Below are 21,559 nucleotides of genomic sequence, written 5' to 3'. Positions count from 1 at the left end.
AGTTGTGGTATTTGTGTGCGTGTGTTGATTTATCTTTATGCTAATGTCAGTGAACTGACTCTCTCACAAAAATAGAACAAACATTTTCTTAGTGGCCTGGAGAGAAGAGGATTCTCTGGGTTTTATTCTTATGAATTTAAAGATATTTCACAGAGACTTTTACACACACAGCGACCAAATTCTCTGCTTGTATGAACTGGCATAGCATCACTCTGCTCAGTGCAAGCTTATGTTAGTTTATGTGGCAGATGATTTGGTCTTGGTGTACAACAAATGGTTTGTTTCTCATTCTCCCAATTCCTGAGTAACCAGTAGAGGGAAAGTTTTCATTAGGTTTTGAGTGTAGTTTTGCTATAATGTGTGTACTCTGGGTGAGTAGTCCCAAGCCAGCGAGGTGTCTGTATATCATAGAAGAGATGTTGTACTCGAGCTAAAAAGCTTTTCTGGTTCCACTGAAGAAGGGGAGAAGGAGAGAGGTTGGCAAAGGAGCCACTAAATCCAGCAAAGCGTCGAGCACTGCCAATAGTCTTGAGCGTGGCTCAGTTCAGAAAGTTCAAAACCACTGCTTAAAGGAACAGTGCAAATATTTTCCATCCTTTTCTATGAAATGACATGGTTTGTTTACTGTTTCTTGTTTATCTGCTCTGCATGATATGTCACACTTATCAGTAAAACAGACTGTAGGGGGTAACAGTACTTAAATGTTTATTTTATGATGTTTTGGCTTTTGCTGTGTTTATTCTGCAGTTTCTGACTAAATTCATACTCAGATAGCTTTTTCTTCTTCTGTTACAGTGTATCTGTCTCCAGCTGCCCCTAAAAAGATGAAGCAGTAATCTGGCAAAATGAACTCCAAACGCACAAAGAGGAGACATTTGAGACTAATCTGCAAGGCGTTCAGGTATTTGTGCTTTCGTTACGTATACCAGTAATTGGTGCATGATGTGGGGTACTCTGCAATTCATGCACTTGAAGGAAAATGTTCTTGTTAACTCGCACAAAGTGGTGAGAAAATGACATAAAAGAAAGGAAAAAGTCACAAGAAGGATTTAAAGCTGTTTAGTCAGAATGCCACCACGCAGCTTAAAGATGAAGCTGGAGTTGGAAAGGTGGTGTGTCAGAGTTGCAGCTCAGAGTTCAACGCACGTTGGTGCTTCTGGATGTTCCATCTCATCAGTTAGCTAAGCCGGATTTTACCATCTATGACTACGCAGAGCATTGATGGCCCTCTGAGGAACGGTGGAGAAAGCGGATTCTTTTCTGACATTCACTGGAGCAAAGTGAACGGCCTGTCCTCTACTGATGGGCTCAGGCGCTATAAAACTCCCAGTGACCTCAGGAATTAGATCCTGGCAGCCGTGTAAGCCCTGGGTTAGGCCTGCAGTGAGGGTGAAATTCATTTTGGTTCCCAGAGATGACAGAAGATCCTGTGTACCTCTTGCCAGGCCTCAAGGATTTTAGTGAGATTTAAATAGTGTATATGTTCTGTACACAGTTGAAAGGAAATAAGGCATTTGCAGTTCCTCCCAGTGCAGAAATGGGACTTTCTAGTTGGATAGCAAGGGAAATCTAGAGAAAGGTTGTAAATTTCTATATTACAGGAAAATAGATTTTTGTTTTACGAGTACATACAGGGAAAAGTAGCACAGGTCTGTTTAGTCTGTGTTATGTGTCTCTGAAGCAAGGAGAACAATTATGTGATTACTTTTCAAAGCTCCTTGTGAGCAGGTGATGACAGACGTGCGATAGATGTGCAAACTGATAATAGCAACAAGTAATTACATACATTTTGGTATTATGATAATACTGTAGAGATATTGACGGTACACAGCTACGTCCCTTTATAGCTGATTAATTCAGTGAAGCAAATGGGATTGCTAACAGGCGTAAAGGTAAGAGTTGTGTTTGCAGAATGCATCAATACAAAGTGCATTCAGAGAAAACATTTTGCTTGTATAGTCATTACAATCCTACGTTATCTCGTTACAATCATTAAATTGTTATAATTAACGTTGCAAACTATTATTTATAATTAAGTATTTTAAACAAAACCACAAAAGCAGAGGTATCTCCTAAGGGTATATGTCTAATGGTTATGTCACTAATATGTGAAAATGACTCTTGTTAAATGTTGTACCGTATGTGACTGTCTGAAAACCAACTATGTGTAAACAGCTAAGTCACTTTGAATGTTATTTTAATTCCTGAACTACACGCTGTATCAGCTTACAGATATTTATTCAAGTTCGTATTTTATTATGTGTGCATTCCCGTGGTTTTGGCAGTGTGTTCGTAGACAGTATTGATGTACTCTTTCAAATTTTGCTACCAAACTGCTTCTTTGACTTCGTGCAGCTTGCTTCATCTGAGTGAACATCAGATAACTCGTATGCAAAATTGATATTAAATCACAAAGCACCAGGTTTTGCTACACGTAATACAGATGTAACACATGGGACCAGTGAATGATGGTGTAGCATTATTAGTTCTTTTCATTTCAGTATTTTGTCTTCACTGGCTAGTTTTTTGTAACATTGGTCTTCTGATACAAGTAGTTGCTAGCAGTGGCATTGCAAAATGTGAAGTCAGTGGTGAAAACTTGCTTTTTTCCCAAGTGGTTTTGAACCCTGAGCCAGATCATTTGCCTTCAGAAACATCCTCGGTCTCTGGAGCTACAGTTTTGTCTGTAAGAACAGGAAACTGCTGTAAGAATCTCCTAATGTAGATTTTGGAAAGGTTTCTCTCCAACTTTGAAGAGTGATACTATTTTTCTGTAAGAAGATTAATTGTATCTAAATAATTTTAACTTTTAAGCCTTTTGAGAATAAGTACACTCGAGATTAAAAAGTGTTTAACTACTTAGTTATGCAGTTCCTTCAAAACAGTTAACACTCTTAAGACAGGAGAAATGAGCCTTACCCAAATTGTATTGACAATAGATAGGAAGAATACTGCCGGAGAACATCCTGTAACCTGAAATTAAGCACTAATTCTGTACCCAAAAGTGGTGGTCAGATCAAACATGCAGTATTTTAGATATGAATTACTGACCTTACTTAATGTTCTAAAAACTCATAGTTATGGAGAAAATAGTTTACTTTAGAATTTCAGGTTGTGATCGTTCCAGTACTTCTAATTCCCTCAAAATAGGAAAATTCTAAAAGTCAGATTTTCCTCTTAGAAATTTCAAACTCATATGATTTGAATAACGATGAGTAACAAGCTACTATAGAAAGGAAGATTTTTTTTTTCCTTCTTTGGGGAAGAAATTACACTTAATGCTTGTTGAAATCCTTTCATGGTTCTAACACTACCCAGATACACTATTTTCTAAATAAACTACAATTACAATATAACAAAGCTACTTACAAGTGTGCTGTATTCAAGATGAAGATTTTAATTAGTTTTGGTTTGCACGGAAGGAGTACTTCTATTTCACAAATTTTGTGTAATTTTAGGACCTGAAAAACTTGAAATCAGTATATTGTCACAGTCTATTTCTAGAAGATGATGGCATTTTAAAAGGAACTGGATGTTCTGTACACAGTTGAAAGGAAATAAGGCATTTGCAGTTCCCCCCGGTGCAGAAATGGGACTTTCTAGTTGGATAGCAAGGAAACCAACAGGAAAACTTTGCGGAAGTCTCAAAACCCTAGTCCTTCTCCTTCCAAAACACTCTGCGTTGAGTATAGGAAGAATTAGTATCAAAATACTGCTAAAGAATGCGATACAGGATTATTCCAGTTAATTGTTAGCCACTTCTTCTATTCCTGTTTGCTGCATCTTGTAACCAAGGCAATGGTTTCAGAAAGTGCAGGAGTGTCGGTTACTTTTTTTGAACATCGATTCTGCATTGAGTGGTGACAGCGGTGACTGGGTGCTGTTAAGTTGATGGTGATGGTTGGATGCCTTTGTTTCAAAATGACAGCTTTGCACCTGTTACGCAGCCCAGGCGTGAGCAGCTCCTGCTGCCAAATGAAGACTAGGTAGCAGTGGTTAGTTGAATGTCAGCTATAAAATCTAAATGCAGTGAAGACACCGAGGAGGAAGAAAATAAAAAATTAAGACATGATTTAGTTGACAGCCATCCTGTTGGAAGTCCCTGAACTTGTGGCCTGAAAGTTTGGTTTCCTTGATAATGTTCAAAAACATGAATTGATTTTTTTTTTTTCCTTTTTATTTTTTTTTCTTGAGGCGGGGCATTCATTGGACCTAACTGGCATATATTGAACAGTAATGCGGGGAGGGAAGAGGGTTTCAGATGTGAATTAAGCCTGAGTTATAATGACTCATAACTGACAACAAAACACCCAAGAAGAGACATGAGACAGGATGAGATGAAATGAGACAAGCCATGAAAGAAGGGGCAGATTTATGAGTTATCGGCCTACAGATGGAATGTGAAGATATATGAGTGGAGAATGAGATCATCCCAAAGAAGTATGCTAGGGGAAAAGGAGGGGGTTCACAGGGCAGATCCCAGTAGCCTCTTGCAGATAGTGGGAGGATTGATTTAAGCCACAGGAAAATTAGTATTAAAAATGATATAAAGATGGGTCAGATCCCAAACCTCAGAGGAGCTTGATTTTTTTTTTCTCTCCCTGCACTTCAAAAAGCAAAGAAACAACAGTTGGGATGACCGTGAGCCTCCAACAGCATGTGGAGACCATGGACATTGATGGTAATCCCACCTAGCTAAAATCACATAAACATGCTTTCAATTTTGGTAATGCAAGGCAATTTTCAGCATTTTAAGGCAACTGCTGCACTGCTTAGAATAAAGACAGGAGACAAAATTCTCGCCTTCAATCTACACAATGCAGTAGTTTTCTTAAAACGTTAAAATTCGCCTTTCATTGCTGAAACTGAAAGCATGTTTCCAAGTAACTACATCCTTTGTGCTACACTGCAGCCAAAGCATTTCTTATGGATTATAAGTGGTGGAATTGATTGCCAAGTCTATTTGAATGAAATTTCAGTTGGCACAATTATAATCCATTTCAAGATTCAGCATCTTAAAATTTCCACCTAAAAGATGAAAATAAATACTTGGCTGCTCACAAAGTATTAAATGGCACATACAGATCTGTGAAGTTTCTGTGTTACTTTAGTCGCGTCCCCCTCCCCTTTTCTAATTTTGTTCTCGTATCCTGTAAAGAGTGATTAGGAGGATCTGTTCAGAGAAGCGCACAGAAGTCTGTTATTTAGCTGAATCTGCAGAATCAGTTGGCAGTCTCATGAGAAAAACTTTTCTGGTGGAATTTCTTCTTACATCTGATTCTGATAGGAATAGATAGGAATTGGGAAGAGGCAGTAGAGTGTTTCTCACAGATTCAATCATTTTTGCTCTGTGTCTTAGCTAAGAATACTAGGAGACATCTGTGTTGCTGGTCAGATTGAATTAAACCTCATTAAACTTGGTAGCTGATGGGTAGAACTTGAGGTAATCAGTAAAGCAGTTTTGATTTTGCTGAATGTCTTTAACTTTTTGCTTGAAATTTAATTTTGAATATAAAAGTGAACTACATTAAAAATTCATGAAACCTCTATTATTCTAAAAGCATGTCTGTTTTGGGTGGCACTGAAAAAAATGGATAGTTTTTTTCCTTAAAACAGAAAAACTGAAAAATGCTGAAACATTTTTGCTCAGTTTGAACCAGTAGGCTGAAACAGGATTTGGTTAAGCCTCAGTCTGTACTATTTTACGTTTTGTTTAACTATTGCTAATCATTCACTCAACAGCAGTGTGCAGGGAGTAGGAGCTCCCTCTAGGAAGGGCTGGAACATCTGAGCATAAGAATGAGCACGTGAGCTTAGTCCCAGGACTCGTCCAGCAGTAGATGGATTGTCCAGCCACTCGGACCGTCACCTGTCCTCAGCACTGGCCAAAACCAAATGCCTAAGGAAGTGTGTAAGACCAAGGAAATTGTATATCATATTTCGACTAAGTAATCTCTTGGTGTTCAGCCATCCCAGAGACGTACACAGCCAGGCATAGTTTCTTTCTATTTAGTAACCACAATGGATTTCTATTCTCTAAACTTGGGTGATCTCCCTCTGAGCCCTGCAAACTCCGAGCAGCCACGTTAACTCCGTAGCAAGGAGTCCCACAGCTTAACACACGTGTTAGGAAGAGCCACTTCCTTTTTGTTTGTTTTGAAACTACCTCCTGCTAGTTCGAGATGGAAGGATGCTTTATGGAATCTGACAGCCAAGCTGGTAAAGGATTATTGAGATGATATTTTTGGAAGTTAGATTAGTGTGGTAGATAGAACACAGTTAAGTAATCCGGGACAGGGTAGCCTTGTACGTGAAGTAACCACTAACCTAAAAGGTCTGTAGTTCAAGAGAAATTATGTCTCAGCAGCCACGTCAATTATAAGCATGGGCATATTTGGTAACAGCAGAAAAACTCATGATAGTTTCCAGTTAAAGAAAGCATTTAAGTGTGTGTTTAACTCAACTGCCATGTTTCAGACTAAATATATGCTGGGGTACTTTACTGAGTCTGGGTGTTATTCCTGAGGTACCTATTTCTAAAACTTAACGCTGCTGGAACACATTTGTTGGTGGTGGGTTTTTTAAATATTTGCTTGATGAACACCTTATGCTTTTGACTTTGCTATCATTTGATATGTGTTGGATATCCCTCATTTTGGGTAGAGCGCTGATCCTAATCGGGATCGTATTGAGATCAACGTGTTCAGTGATTTTCAGCTTTCCAGTGATAAGAGACTTGAATGGTAGAGAGAAGCAGGAAGAGGAGAGTAAAGGTGCGTGAGGAACCCTGACATTTAAACAAGCTAGGAAGAACAGAAGTCACCAGTCAGTTACATATTGAGACACATGATCTCCTTAGAATGGGCTAATAAATGCTTAAATAATACTTAAATAGGCAAAGGAGATCAGAAAGACTTTAAGTGTTAAATTGTCAAATTTTCCACCTTCTAAGAGTTTGATGGTACCTTTTCTTTCCTGGTAGAACCAGTGTTTTATAAACACACCTGTAGTTAATGAGTTAGGATGTTGCCAGAAGTCACAAGGTGTGCTTAAGATTAGAGTGTTCTTAAACTCTTCTGGGCTTAACAGTAGAACACGTGTAATGTACTATAGGTCCCATGTAGCCTCTACCCACCACTGAACCCTCAGGTTATGGGATGAAAAGAGTGAGTGGATTTATCCTTCAGACTGGGCCTAGCACAGAGTTGGAAATGAGCAATTGCAGCTGCCTGAGCTGCCCTTCATCCTCAGACACAGTCGCTCCTTTGTAGCATCTTTTGTTAAATAAAAAGAAGAGCTCTTTGCTGTGTTTGTAGAACACATTAAGAGTTTCAAATGGAAAGCAATGAAAAGAGCAAAGTATTAAAATTACTATTTACTCACCAGGTTTTGCAGACTGCTAAGGTTGCTCCTGCAAACAAACAACCAGCCGAACAAACATACAAAATCATGATATTGAGAGACTGATTTTAACTAAATCACCGTAAAATCTTGCTGCCTGCGGGAGTTTTTCCTTACTAGATTTCACTTCGGGCTTCTTAGTGCAGACAGGCTTTGCAAATTTTAGTCCACTGAAACTGAGCTGGCTTAAGTGTCTTAAATCTTCTTTTTGGCAAAATATTATAGTAAATATAATGCATGACATTGCGTGACACAACAGTGGTATTCTTAAATGAGTCTTATAGTGGAGTTCCAGGTTAAAATTCAAGACAAGCTGTGTGCAGTACAGTATTTGATCATGTACATCCTAAATTCCTTTTATGTAAAGATAAACCTTGGGAGAAGACAAATACCTTTTTTTTTGGTTTTTTTTTGCTTTTCATATGACATACTGGGGCACAGAAAGATTAGGGCCAGAATGTCAAAGATAGTGAAGTCCTGTTTAGACAGCAGAACAGAAGGGTGGACTTTGAAAAATACGCAGCTTTATTGGCCATGAGCTATCTCAAATACCTGATCAGAAGAATTGAAGCAGGAAACTAGTTGATGCTGAGCTCACTTGAAAATCTGACATCAGTGGTGGGCTTTTAGCACTGGAGAGAAGCTGTTTTGAAAATCTGTTTCATTGCAGGAAATAAACGTGGATACTCACCTTTAATCCAGTGTTTTAAACAAAACAAGTTTCTCCATTTTGGTAGGGATTTTTCAGAGGCAGAGGTAGGGTTTTTTAAGAGGCATTGTTATGATGGAGATGGAAAAAGACAACAGGAGGGAAGGTGTAAGTAAGAAAATGCCATGGACTTTACATTGCTGACAGTGGAAGATTGAACCCATCAAAAAAAAATGTCAAAAGTAGCTTGAGATGCCTGAACAGGTAAAAAATGGGAATTAATTTTCCCACAATGTGTTGAGCAGAAATCAGAAGGAAACTGAGGATTAATACATTCAGAAAATGGTACTGCCCATCAAAACATCTTAAAAGAACACTAGAAATCCCACTATTATGGGATTGGTGTGGGCTGGCAATGACCAGCTTCGTTGTATTAGGAGGATTGCTAATAGCTGTATTTTTCAGATAAGGTAGGAAATCAGTTTATTTCTAAATTGAATTGGCAGAATACCATTTAAAATCAAAATAAATGCAGACTAAGCAAAAAATCTCAAATAGCAACTTCTAAAATCAGTGACTTCATACATCTTCCAGAGGGCATCTATGTCTCACGTATACTCAAGGTTCATACTGATACAATAGAAGTATCTTGACACAGAATATTTAAGTAATTCTGTCTGTTCATTTTCTTTCTTGAAGCTGTTTGCTGCATTTCAGACAGGTTAAAATGGAGTGTTTTTCTGACTCTTGGGACTGACGTTCAGCTTTCCTATTATATCTTATTAAAGGCTCTGTCAAGTTTGAAAATCAGTAATGTTAAAATAAAAACAGTGTCTAGAGAGATAGGCACAATATACTTTAGTTTTCCAGCCTGTTAATAAGTGAAGAGTGGGAGGGAAGGCAGGGTTCACTACAGGCCTGAAGGCTACTTTATTCCCTTCTTTAACTGGAAAGGGGAAAAATGTGTTTATTTGTTAGAAAACAGCCTGTATTTGTGTGTACTCAAAATACTGATTGATTTGCTGATACTATTGACAGGCATGGCATGCATTTCAAGTCCTTGAACAACAATTTGCAGTAATTCTGTTTTGCTTTGTGGAGATAATTAAGCCACACAACAGCTGTCTGGCAAACATTAGTGCTCTACTACCTGGTCCCAGGAGAGCAGAGGCAAGGCAGGAGTGATTTGACCAAGCGACTGCAGTTACTAGATGGCAGAACTGGGGTGAGAATCAAATCTTAACCAACCCCTTTATCATAAACTGGTGTATGTTATGGCTGGGGAGGATGGACTCATCACACTTAGGACATGTCGTACAGTGTGCTGTGCAAATGCAGAAGAGAAACTCATTTTACGTGTAGAGTAAGAAGATACGGCTGTGCTCTACAAACACATAATAAGAGAAATCCTCATCTTGCCACTGCTCAGTCTATCTAAAAGAGATGGAAGTCTCCTGTAAATTCCTTTTAAACCATAAAACAAGGTAAGCTGTGTCCCAGCTGAGCAAGATTTAAGCATGCATCTTGATTTTCTCCTTGAATCAAGACCATATACTAGTTAATGGGGACACCTTTCAATTACAGGCATACTTTAATGCCATTCTCAAAATGTGATGTACATTGTATTATTTCACAGAATCACTCAGGTTAGAAGTACAAGCTTCCTAAAACCTCATATGGTTTGTACAGTATCCTCCTCCTCTATAAATAAATAATATATAACCTTTGTACTCTAGAAGCCTAGTAAAGATCCTGGCAGGACATCACACAACCTCTTAATATAACTTCCCAGCTATTTGTGGAACTCTGCCTCCGTGTCACTGAGAAACAGAGTTGGAGGTGACAGTTCAGATTTTGCATCCTCCTTCCGGAAGCCATTTCAATCATGCAGCAAGTTATGTATCTTACTGTGCATTTATAGCTTTTGGAATCATTTACAGTTGAAAATAGTCCTGGGCACAGAGAAGATGGACATAGAGTGCAGGCAAAGGTACAGCTCTGTTATTATTGCTTTAAGGTACTGAAATTAAATATTTGTTTACTAAGTTTCTGTTTCAGTGAAAATGATAATAAGAAGTGTGATTATGTACAGCTTGGTAAAGATGGAATTTAGAATGCTGAAATATTTATGCAAACTCTCAAATGCCATCCTAAGTAGGTGTTATATTAAAATTGCGTATTAAAACAAAGTACAAATTTCCTTCCCCTACTTAATGTTGGTTACTTCATTTCAATTACTGAAAATATTTTTCAGTTACTTTTCAGCTTGCTGATTTTTCTCTGCTTAGATAAATAAATGTGCAAGTTTAATGAATTTAAACTTAGAACCTTCAATACTTAAATTTCTTTCTGCCTTGATAATTAAAATAGGAAAAAAAAAAAGTAAAATGCAGGCACTGTTTCCACATTGCCATGCTGTTTTCAGATGTTCATCCACGTTGCACTGTTCTGAAAGAACATTGATATTGGAAGAAAATATGCATCCCACTATAGGAAGCCTTTCTTAAGTCTTTTTTTGGGTGTCAGGGCTCAAGTATGGGAGTATGAAGTGACAAAACCTGAGCGTCCTATCGCGTGTGGTAGTTGATTAGCTCTGGTGTAAAGAGTGTTTTTCAGACTTCTAAAGTTTGTGACTGCTAAACAAATTCCAGAAGAAGAGTGGCTATTTAGATCCTCCTAGGTCTTTAGAAAGGTTGGATTTCTGTCCAGCATGTATGAACGTGCTCTCTGAGCTCTCTGCCACAGGGTTCACTTCTGCGTCCCCCTTGGGCCACCCAGCGCAGGTGGGGAGCGGCAGATCTCACACCACCCGGTTTTTTAAGCAGAGTGCTGCTGATCCGCAGCCTTGCAGAGAAACAGAGGCAAAAAGGATGTGGCTTTCTAGGGTCTTACATACAGAGCAGCACATAAGCCACCACAGCTAGCTTTTCTTTGGGTTGGAAGTGGAAGCTGGATTTGAGCAACGGAATCGCTCATTGCAGGGACATTTGTTTTTCTCTTAACTCGGCTTCGGTGGTGACTGGGCAGCGTAGGCTTCTCTGAGATCTGGAGAACCACTCACATGCATAATTTTAGTCATATGCCTGACTTCTCAGGTCATTCCCGAATTGTGTTACTGGTGAAAAGTATAAAGGGCATTGAATTTGTCACATGCATTCTACTTTTTCAGGGCACGAGTACAATTTAGAAGTGGAGATGAGAATACAAGTCCTATTTGCATTGCATTACTCCAGTGACACTTGCTGAGATAATATTAGTTAGAGTGCAGGTGGTAAAGCAGCCACTTAATTCAATGTAGGATTCTGGAAAATGCAGCAGTATTTCAGGTGAAAGCAGTGTATACTCCTAGCTAATAAAAAGCAAAGATGGTGATCTTTTTCTAAACTGAATTTTCCGGGATTTTAGACAGAATTTGTGCTTTTTAAGGTTATACATGCATTAGTGGTACATATTAGTTGGTACATCATTTAGTTTGCATATTTCATCTAGATTCTTGGAGCTGGATATGGGTCTGTTACTGTCTAGGAAGTGTCTACTCTGAGGATATTTTTGTCAGCGATTAGACAAAGAAAATTGAAAGTAAAGATTTCCTCTTAGACTTTGTGGTTCATCCACTGTTTTGCTGTTGAATTAATGAATGCTCAGTGCAAAACTGCAACTGAAAAATTAGATGCCATTGAAAGGGAGACTCAAGTATGTTTTACGGATAGTTCGTCTTCCTTGTTTCCTTGTGATTACACAAACACTGTGTTTTTGGGAGAGTGAGAGAAAGTTCTAAGGGCAGCTGTCAGAACCAGGACAGAGACTTGGTTTAGTCACCGGTCCTCATGCAAATTGACTTTTCTTGACTTTCCTCTTTCCCTGCTGCTGGTGCTAAAAATGGTTCACAGCATTTTGGAGTCCCAGAGCTTGTGGCCTCAGTTATGTGGGTATATTCTGTGAGAATTAATAGTGCCAGTGGAATTCAGAGTTGATAGATGCTACTATTATTTCACAATTATGTATTAAATGTTACCTGTATTACCCTCTCAGGACAACACACTGCACTTCCAGGGAAGAAACACATAACATGACATGAAGAAAATGAGAACATATTTAAATAGAATGTCTCCAGGATAGTCTAGGGAGAAATTAAACTGGAATTCAGCTGAAGTCTTTTGTAGGTACATGCACTGGTGAAGAATTAACGAAATGGGAGAGCTAAAGGGACATGCTTAGCTTGCCCTTTTTCCCCCAGCTGGTAAAATCTGGTATATAATTTCTAATGTCATTCTAATATTGTGCCTTGTTTTGGTTTGGTTTTAGTTTCTTTGAGAAAATAATTCCGAGGCTTTTTTCCTCTTCCTGCTGTTGTTGGGCAAGGTTTCTTTCAGCAATGTCTAACTGGTTGACTTACGATAGGAAAAAGTGCTGTGAAATACAGTGTATAAATAAACAAAAACAGAAAGGCTTTTTATGTGTTTGTTCCCCGCTAACTTCTTTCTGTGATGATAATCTCAGTGATTATTTATAACTGTATGAAAACAGTGTCTATCTGCACGAATACCGAGAAGACACGCCTGATTTAGTTGTGCATATGAAGAAAGGGAACTACATAAAACATTTTTCATTCCTCTTGTTAATTCTTGATTGAAATCCATTGAGCATTGTTATTCTTTTGCTGGTAATGCACAGACAAAAGAGCGGACTGTCACCAAAGACAATTCCTTAATTCATATTTCAGAGGATAAAAACGTAGAACATATTATTTTATGGATATGTATGTGCATAGTAAATGTACATCAGTTATAATGGATAGCGATATAGTAAAGCTCTGGATTGAGTAAAGCGGGGGGAAATCCCTAGTGGCATTGTAATACATAGATTGTGGTTACAGTTAGAGAAAACCTGTTTAATCTGTGAAATTAGCACTTGCTGCGTGTAGGCATGCAAAATACAGCTGGCACCGCCTTTTCTCAGGGAGGCAAGAAGTTGTGGTACTTAATTTACTGCAGGACACATATGGCACGTGAAGGAGATAACCAGAACATAGCTGGCTTTGAGAGTTTGGAGCAAAAGCAAGGCATTTTATGTGCAAAGGATAAGGCTCATATTGGATTCTCAGTACTGGCAGCATAAAACTTTAATTTCCTTATAGAAGCAGAGCAGTTTGAAGTGATAGGTTTGATGGTGGAAGCTGAGTATTGGTTTTCTTTTTGATTTATTATTTATAATTTAAGAAGTTATTATTTATTTTATTTTACTTTATCTTTTAAAAATAGTATTTATTATTTAAAATAATGGAGTAATGTTTGGAATACAGATTTACACAAATACATACATATCCATTGTAGAAAAAAAACCTGTGAAGAAAATAGATTAGATTTTGATCAGTTCCATTTGACATTGCATGTGTAAGAAGACAGTCTATTCTTGGGAGTAATTTGTACTGACGATCATAAAAATAATTTTGGGGAGGGAAAGAATGTATCCAAAGCAGTTTCTGGAAAATGTCATTAACAAGACTAAATACTACTCCTCCCTTAGATATAAAATCACAGTAAAGCACCCTGCAGAGAATTTTGCTCTTTGTAGCCAAACAATAACTGTTCATAGGCAACTCTCAGAGTCCAGGCGAGGAATATCCTAATCTCTCTCTGCGTGGGAGCAAGCCTAGTTAGGCACACATGCAACTTTGTCTGATTCTTTAATTCGTATGTGCATTTTCAGTGCAGTGCTTTGAGGAATAACAAATGTTGTGCCTATTCAATACCTATGGCAGCAGGTGCTTAATGAAAACTCAGGAATTATACCTTAGAACTCAGCTTCCAGGTTTACTCCCTTTGACTTGAAGGATGCGACCAGGCTAATTGTGAATGGATTTAATACATTTTAAGCTGTATCGCAACTTTTTTTTTTTCCCCCTGCTGTTTTGGTGAATAATTACAGCAGCTACTATTAAGAGTATTTTATTCATACTACTTTATGTCTTTAGAAATGCAGAAATATGAGAGAAGTTATATTTTGTTGCCGTAGTGTTCTTTAAACCTTCTTCTTCAAGACAGCAAGCTCCATCAAAACTTCTTTTTAATGAGCTATACCTTGGGAAAGGTGAAAGAATATGTGAATAATACAGCAACTACCACTGGCTGATGATGTGTTAAAAAGCTGGTACTTCCTTACCAAAATGGTAGGCCCAGCACTACTTGGAATTAGTAAGTTGTGAAGTTTTAAAAGCGGTAAAACACAAATCAGATTCCATCACGGGTGTGCTTTCCTTCTTAATGAAAAGATATTTTGCCAGTGACATTTACAGGCTTTTTCACTGTTGGATATGCTGCTGCTTGTGTCAGCAGTAGATTTTTGCACAGCTCACACAGGAAGAATGAAGAAACATATTTCTGCATAATGTTCTGAAGAGGTATAAAGTGAGAGTTCAGCCACTGAAAACGGAAGGTATCATGTCCTGAATATAACTTAATCTGTACAGAAGATGGTTAGAATTTTTCAGTGTAGATTTTGGCACCAGGTCTTCCTTAAAGCAAGGTTTGTGGAGGGGTTTTTTTTCCTAACAAGTTTCACAGACCTGATGATAGAAAAGACTATGATTATAATGTGTCCTATGTAACAAGAATGCTCGTAATTTCCTGAAGTTAAAACTACCTTCTCAACAACTTTTTAACAGAGGAAGACAGGTTTTTTTGCTTTTGGTACCAGGATGCTGTGGTGGTGTAAGTCCCCGCTCGTGGACTGCTCGGTGCTTGGTGCGATTCCCCCGTTCCTGGGCCGCAGACCAACCCAAGATGGATGGCGAAAGGCAGCAGACCAGAGCATCAAGGCACCCCCTTAACGTACCTGATTGCTGCTTTCCCTATCGCTTGGGAACAATAATGACAATCAATCACCTCCTGACAGCCTGGTACATCTGTACCTGGGTCGTGGCCGAAGGGGGTGATAGCAGACCTTTGAAATCTAGCAAGTTCTGGGCCTGCGCAACTCGTAGAAAGTATTTCCTCCTCCGAGTTGGGCTGAAATGGAAAATTACCTGATGAAAGTCAATTATCTTGGACCCTATAAATAGCGGCCCTAAGTGAGACCCTGTGAGCTCCCCTGGATCACAGCAGGCTGTGACCAGCTTCTCCCCTGGGCTGGGACATCTCTCAGGCACAGACTTCTTGAATTTTGAAGATTATCTGCCCACAAAACCAACAGAAGGCCAGGGTGAAGTCAGACTTCTCAACTCTCAGTTACCATCCATTGAGAAAGACTGATACATTGTGAGCATTTACTCCAAACTCAAGAAGAGGAAAGTTTTAACTCTAGGCTGGCGTCTTCCATCCACCTCTTTACCTATCTATGTGTTTAACTATGCACATTTACCTTCACAAGTGTGGATGGTATATATTTCACTGGTTATCCAAATATTTCCCCGCTATTTGTGTGTTTGTCTTGTGTTTTACATACATATATAGATGTAAACTTTGATTCAGAATACCTTGTAGTAAGTTAGTGTGAATCTTGTAATTCTCGAATCTGTAATCAAGCCACTATTTTAATCATAACGTATTTTGCCAAATCATTTTGTTAATCTTTAAATCAATCAACCATTAAGTGCTGCTAAAATTTAACCTTTGATCTACCTCACACTATTAATAAATCTTTAATTGCTATTAAATCATAACCATGTGACATACCTTCATCCACAACAGATGCTTGGAGTAATTACAAAAATAGCAAACATTATTATCTCCCTGATTGGATTTTGCAGCCCAGTGATGTAATGTAAAATGCACTGAACAGCTCTGGTGGAACCTTTGAACAGTCCTGAGGGGCAAATTGGGATTGTTCCTAGATTTCAAAGCACAGTGTAAAAGATAGATGATTTTTTTCCACCAGTTAGTTTCTCGCATTCAACACAACAGGATTTCTTTGCTTCACGTACTTTTGCTGGATATTACGGCAACTGAGAAGACAGTCAGTGATGAAAACCAGAAGGTATAAGTTACATAATTGTTGCAGAGATAATCAGAGTACTGTATTCTTTTTACATGGTCTGACGTTGCCGTGCAGTGACGGAGATTCATGATTCCATTATCAACTCATATGGACTCTTTCTTGATTTTGATAAAAATAGTGATCAGATTATTAATGTGTAAAATCAAGGCCATGAGGCTTAATGAGATTGATACTTTGGGTTGCTGAGTTGCATGCTCATGAGATTCAGCTACAAAAAGCTAAAGCTTTCTGCTTTTATTAAAATATTCCAGTCGGTATGAAAGTTCATGAGCCATGCTGTTCATAAATACAAATGTGTCATTCTTTCATAAGGGAGAGTTTCGGAAATGGTCACAGTGAAAATCTGAGACTCAGAAATAGAAAATACTTGAGTTTGTTCAAGCAATGGTCATATTTTGAACAGCATGCCACTGAAAACAGACCTAGCAAGGGAAAATTAGTGAGCTTCAGACTTGCTCTTGGACATCAGTTGAATAATAAGTGTTACGGGTAAGAAGCTGTTGTACATGAGATCTTATTTAAAAACTGCCTTCACTTAGATCCATCTTGTATGGAATCATTGGTGCTGGGTTCTGATGAGTTGGGATGTTGTCTTTGACAGCTCAGTGGGATTTTCAGGTATGTTGGTACTGAAGTTTGATGGTGCTTGTGTTCCTTGAGGCATGGAGAATAAAAGTAATTCTGAACAAAATTATTTTCTTTATTTCAGATTCACTGATAACATGCAAACCAGACTCTGCTTACCATTGTCTGTTCCAGATACGATGTCAAAGCAAGCAAGGGAGACTTAGAAGTAGTGTGACTCAAAAAAGAAGTATTTTGGTAAGTCACCTAATGTGCATTAAGAAGTTGAGAGAGTGATCTTTCACTTGAACAGATTTTTTTTTTCTGCTCCTTTGTAGTTGAAGTATGCTTTTAAGAAACATTGCTAAAAACACATTCCACTGTTCACGTTTTGGAAAGTGTATATTCTTTCAGAAGGCTAGCAAATCTAAAGCAGTACCTTCCTGCAAGGTATACTTACTTAGAACACCCTGCCACAGCCTGAACTTCTGGAAAAATTCACAGTCCCTCAGCGTTGTATTCTGGTCTTGGTCAAGTGTAACACAGTGCTCTTCCTATCTATGCAGCTACCACATTCTTTCAGACTTAATTATTCACATGTTTCAGTTAGAACATCTTTCTTGGTAAGCCTACATTCCCTCAGCCTGTCAGAAGGAGTATTCTTGTATTCAGACTTCATTGAATAACATCATCTGCTTGAGGAGTTTCTCGTGGCCTTCCAAAATATGTATTGATTACAACAGAATTTAAATAAAACAAGTCTCAAAACACACACCTAATTCTTGTGTATTCACTATCTAAATATGCTTTACAGGCTTTTAATCTCCTTCCTGAACTCTTAAAAGCTTAGTTTTAATGTGGTAACCATATGGCTTGAATACTATTAGTTCTTAAATTTATTGATACTCTCATTTGAGCATGCACAGTTCTTTTATACCTCAAGGACTGTTTAGTTGTGCTAATATAGCTAACAATATTGCTTGACTTTATTAAAGCCTGCTAATGTGTTTAAATGGGATGGAGAGGTCACACAGTTTCCCTTCACACCAGTAGCAGTCAGTTCTGATCTGTATTTTTAGATACTTACATTAATGTATATGACAGAGTATCTGTGCAGGTGGTTAAAAGAAAAAGCTGTGTAGCTCTTTTGTGTCACTGGAAAGTAGGGTACAGGTATGTACCCTACTCAGGTCAGGCTGCATATGAACACACAGATATCACCTGAAGATAAGTTGCATATACATCTACAAGACAATGTCTGAAGAGAAAATTATTTTATATTGCCATGGGCTCCTGTCCCATTTTTATTAATGTCCCAAATTTGAGCATCCTAACTGAAACAAAATAATAGTTTCTTACTATGGTGCCTGGGTATGAGACAGAGCGCGCCCTTTCTGAAGCAAAATAATAGTCTAAGAATAATTTGGATAAATTTTTCCTTATTTTTCCACTCTTAGAACTCTTGTATCACACCCCCTCTTTTTTCCCCCCTAAGTTTCTTATAACCTGCTGTTTCGATAATTGCTGCACTTTATTGGTGTTCTTTATCCAAGTTGCGCCCAAGGAATAAGCAGAGATTAAAGACTTTCCCTTAATCATTATGTCTTACTGCTGACATCTTTGTAAGCAAGGAACAGATCATGTCTAGCGTTGTACCACTGTTAAGGCATGGGAGTGTCCTCCTTTACCAGCTAGCCTTCTTGATATTATTCTGGTCACGCTGTTCCCTAACCAATTCTAGTTGACACTGCATGTCCTGTGGACTGGTGTGCCAGTGCCATTCTCTGCCTCTATGTGCTTTATGTGTTTAGTTAGAGCCATGGAAGTCACCTTGTGCACCTCAAAATAATGCTTCTTGGCACTGCAGTTGGAGGAACATACCTGACATGTACCGTAATCTGGGATATGACAAGAAGAGCAGAGGCTAGCTGAAACGAAGGATTCCAAAGATCTTGGTATGCCCATGAGTAAAAGATACCTGAAAAATGCATGCAAATGCATTTCTCTTCTGCAGATGTAGAGCCTGGGGCAGAGTTGGAAACAGCTGTAACCCCTGCCTCAGTGAGGTGCAGCTCTGCTTCTGTAGGGATGCTATCCCAGCAAAATAAATTGGGCATCTCCTGATCTAAAATATTAGTATTTTATTATCATGATGTTCTTCTGACACCCACACATGAGCATTCACATGACCAGTGCATCAGAAAAGGTCATAGCCACTTAAATAAATAACACTGGTATTTTGCAAATGAGCAATTAAGTTGTGAAAGAAGCCTCTTTCCATATAGCTGCTGGCTTTGATCCTTCTCTGCATTACTTAACACCTAAGACTCCAGAGTGAATCCCTTGTGTCAGATACAGAGTGGTATCATCTTGTGTGACCTCCTCGAGCAGGGACAGAGCAGACTGCGGGCTGACAGCCGTCAGTTCTGCACTCCTCTGGGGTGGAGTTGCCTCGGTTGTCTGTGCAGCCTCTCTGTTCACTCGCGCCCGTCCTTTCCTGCACCATTCCTTCAGCACTGGTTTCCTCTGGTTCCTGGCACAGGAGTCTGTGGTCTCAGCACTCCTATGTGCCCTCTGCAGTAGCTGATTTCTATCTCAATTGGCTTTTCCAAGGCTCTCAAAACATTTGCTGCCTTCCCTGCACCTCCTCATTTGTATCTCCGAGTCTGAACACTGCCTGCACAAAATACTTCGCTTGACGTAGGTGCTGTTAAATAAGTCACCGCAGACAGGAGAGTGATAAGCCTAACCTCTGAGGTTGTAAAAGATGATCGACAAGTGGCGGTGTCCCTTTATATTGCAGTTTATCAGAAGGAATTCCAGGAGGGAAAAAGTTAAAAAAGAATTCCTGTGAAATTCAGAATTACATTTGTTTTTTAAAAAAAACACGAGTTAATGTTTACTGTAAAGTTCTTCTTTGACTACAGACTGAACAAGGAAGGAAACAAAACATTTGAATTCTCTCTGTAAGGCAGCTACTTTCTCTGTGCTTTTTTCTTTCCTCTGTTTAATTCCCAGTACCCTAGAGACAGAGTTTCCTCCCTTAGCAGGGATTGTGACCTTAAAAATAGCTGGCTCCAAAATAAACACAGAAAAAAACCACTTCAATTGTTTCAAATACATGGTAAGTAACCAAAATTGCATCCATGCTAAAGCTGAAATTCATGATCTTTTGGAGCCGCAACTGGGATTTTTGTTTTTCTGAGAGTTAGCATTCATTATTTTTTGTTCACGCTGCATGCCTGCCTCTCTCTCCAAAGAAATTTGTTAAAACTTAGGATGCTATTTGTAAGTAACTTGTCAGTACTTTTACCACTCTTGTGAAATGTTTAGAGGGCACACTTTCACTTTGGACGAGGGCCGGGTGGGCCACCAAACACGTAAGGAAGCCATGAAGGCTGTTTTCATGGTGTTCTCTTGATGGGCTCTTTTTGTGCTGGTAGACATCCCAGCTGCCCGGGACCAGCTGGAAGAGTTGAGGATTATCAAACAGAAAGTTGGTTCTGTCACTTTTGCTTCTGGTTTTCAGACTCTGTTCTCTGGTTCAGTGCGTGAAGGAGGAGGCAGTCCAGCCTTGGACGTTCCCTCTGCGTTGAGGCCATGGTCTGTCTCGTTGCCACCGCTGCTGCCTTCACGTCCGTCCGCAGCTGGACCAGAGTTCACCGTTTCTACAAAAGCTTTTTCCAGGAAAAGGATTTACCATCAAACAGATTTAATGGGGGCGGGGAACCAAGCCCCAGCCTATTGCATTAACGAAAGGCTTGTGTCCATATGTTACAGCAGTTGTTAACAGCTGTACTCTATGTTTCACTGAGGAGCCCTTGGTCACATATAACCAGTAAGGACAGAAAGTCAGGAGAAAGGACATTCAAGTCCACAAATTAAATCCCCTCTGGCAAGCAAGCATTGCAGAGGAATATTTTCAGAGTCTGGCCAATGCCCTTGCATGGAAAAGTTAGTCAGGTCTTACAAACACCTCTCACTGGACAGAAGTGTCTTCTGACCTTGCTTAGGAAGGTTTAAAACTTGTACAGATTGAGAAGGACTGTTGTCCATTGGATCTTCGCACACATTTCAAACCCTTCTCCCACAAAAAGACACCAAGTAGTGCCTTGTGCAGACTGTGGCAAAATGCAGGTATTCCCTCTGCTTTTCAAGGGCTGAGTTTGTGTTGCAGGGGGGAATTTTCTACCTCTTCCCACATGAATATGCCAGCTATACCTGTGTGGTGTAGCAAATATTTAGGTACTTGAATATTTTCCTCTGAATAATATGTGTTACAATGTTTTGAAGTCTCCGAATAGGACTATGAAACTTTTTTGATTAACGTAGACAGCTTGGTCTTTAGGTATAGGGGAAAAAGCAGCCGCTAGAAAATGAGCAGGGGGAAATAGCAAAAGAACATTTTGTGTACTTTTCCATCTAAGATACAGCAGGGTTTGGGAAGGTTTTTTTAATCCATCGTGTTAGCCTAATCCACAGGGAACTCATTTTGAAATTAAATATACCAAAGCATTTATGATTTACAAAGAGGGAAAAAATAAAAGCCTTAAAAAATATCTTGTGTTTGATCTATTTGTCGCTATGAAAATATTGACAAAAGGCAAAAGAATAGCCTTCATTTAGCTTATTATTGTTGGCTTGCTTTATGCTTTCTTATTAAGGACAAACTCCCATTAAGATGTGAGATTAACTCTTTCACAGTTGCAGAGGAATAAAAGATGGAAACTTGGAATGTAAAACTCCTGTAAACAACGGTTCTAAACTACGTAATCTGTGATTCCTATTCAAAAATATGCGCTGTGGCAGAGGGAAGCTTTTAAAGGTAAAAAAAGTATATGGAATAGTTTGTGCAGAATTTATGCTTCAAAATATCTTTAAAAAGCTGCCTCCCATGTAAAATCAGAAACATGGTGTTAATTACACAGTTCTAAAAGTATTTCAGAAAAT

The 21,559-nt window shown here is 38.8% G+C and overlaps 1 protein-coding gene across 3 annotated transcripts in view; it reads left to right on the top strand.

Moving 5' to 3' along the window:
• The window catches only part of LOC141944856 (uncharacterized), a 127,070-nt gene that overhangs the window by 69,550 nt on the left and 35,961 nt on the right, over positions 1-21,559 (top strand). For all 3 annotated transcript variants that reach the window (XR_012629345.1, XM_074872112.1, XM_074872111.1), the window contains 2 exons: positions 796-901; positions 16,755-16,867. Coding sequence is in view for 2 of the 3 variants with exons in the window: in XM_074872112.1 (XP_074728213.1) it covers positions 796-820 (25 nt within the window). In the remaining variant the exon portion in view is untranslated. The remainder of the gene's footprint in view (positions 1-795; positions 902-16,754; positions 16,868-21,559) is intronic.

The sequence above is a fragment of the Strix uralensis genome, chromosome 5, assembly GCF_047716275.1.
Source record: "Strix uralensis isolate ZFMK-TIS-50842 chromosome 5, bStrUra1, whole genome shotgun sequence".
Classification (NCBI taxonomy): Eukaryota; Metazoa; Chordata; class Aves; order Strigiformes; family Strigidae; genus Strix; species Strix uralensis.
This window is presented reverse-complemented; position numbering and strand designations above follow the sequence as displayed.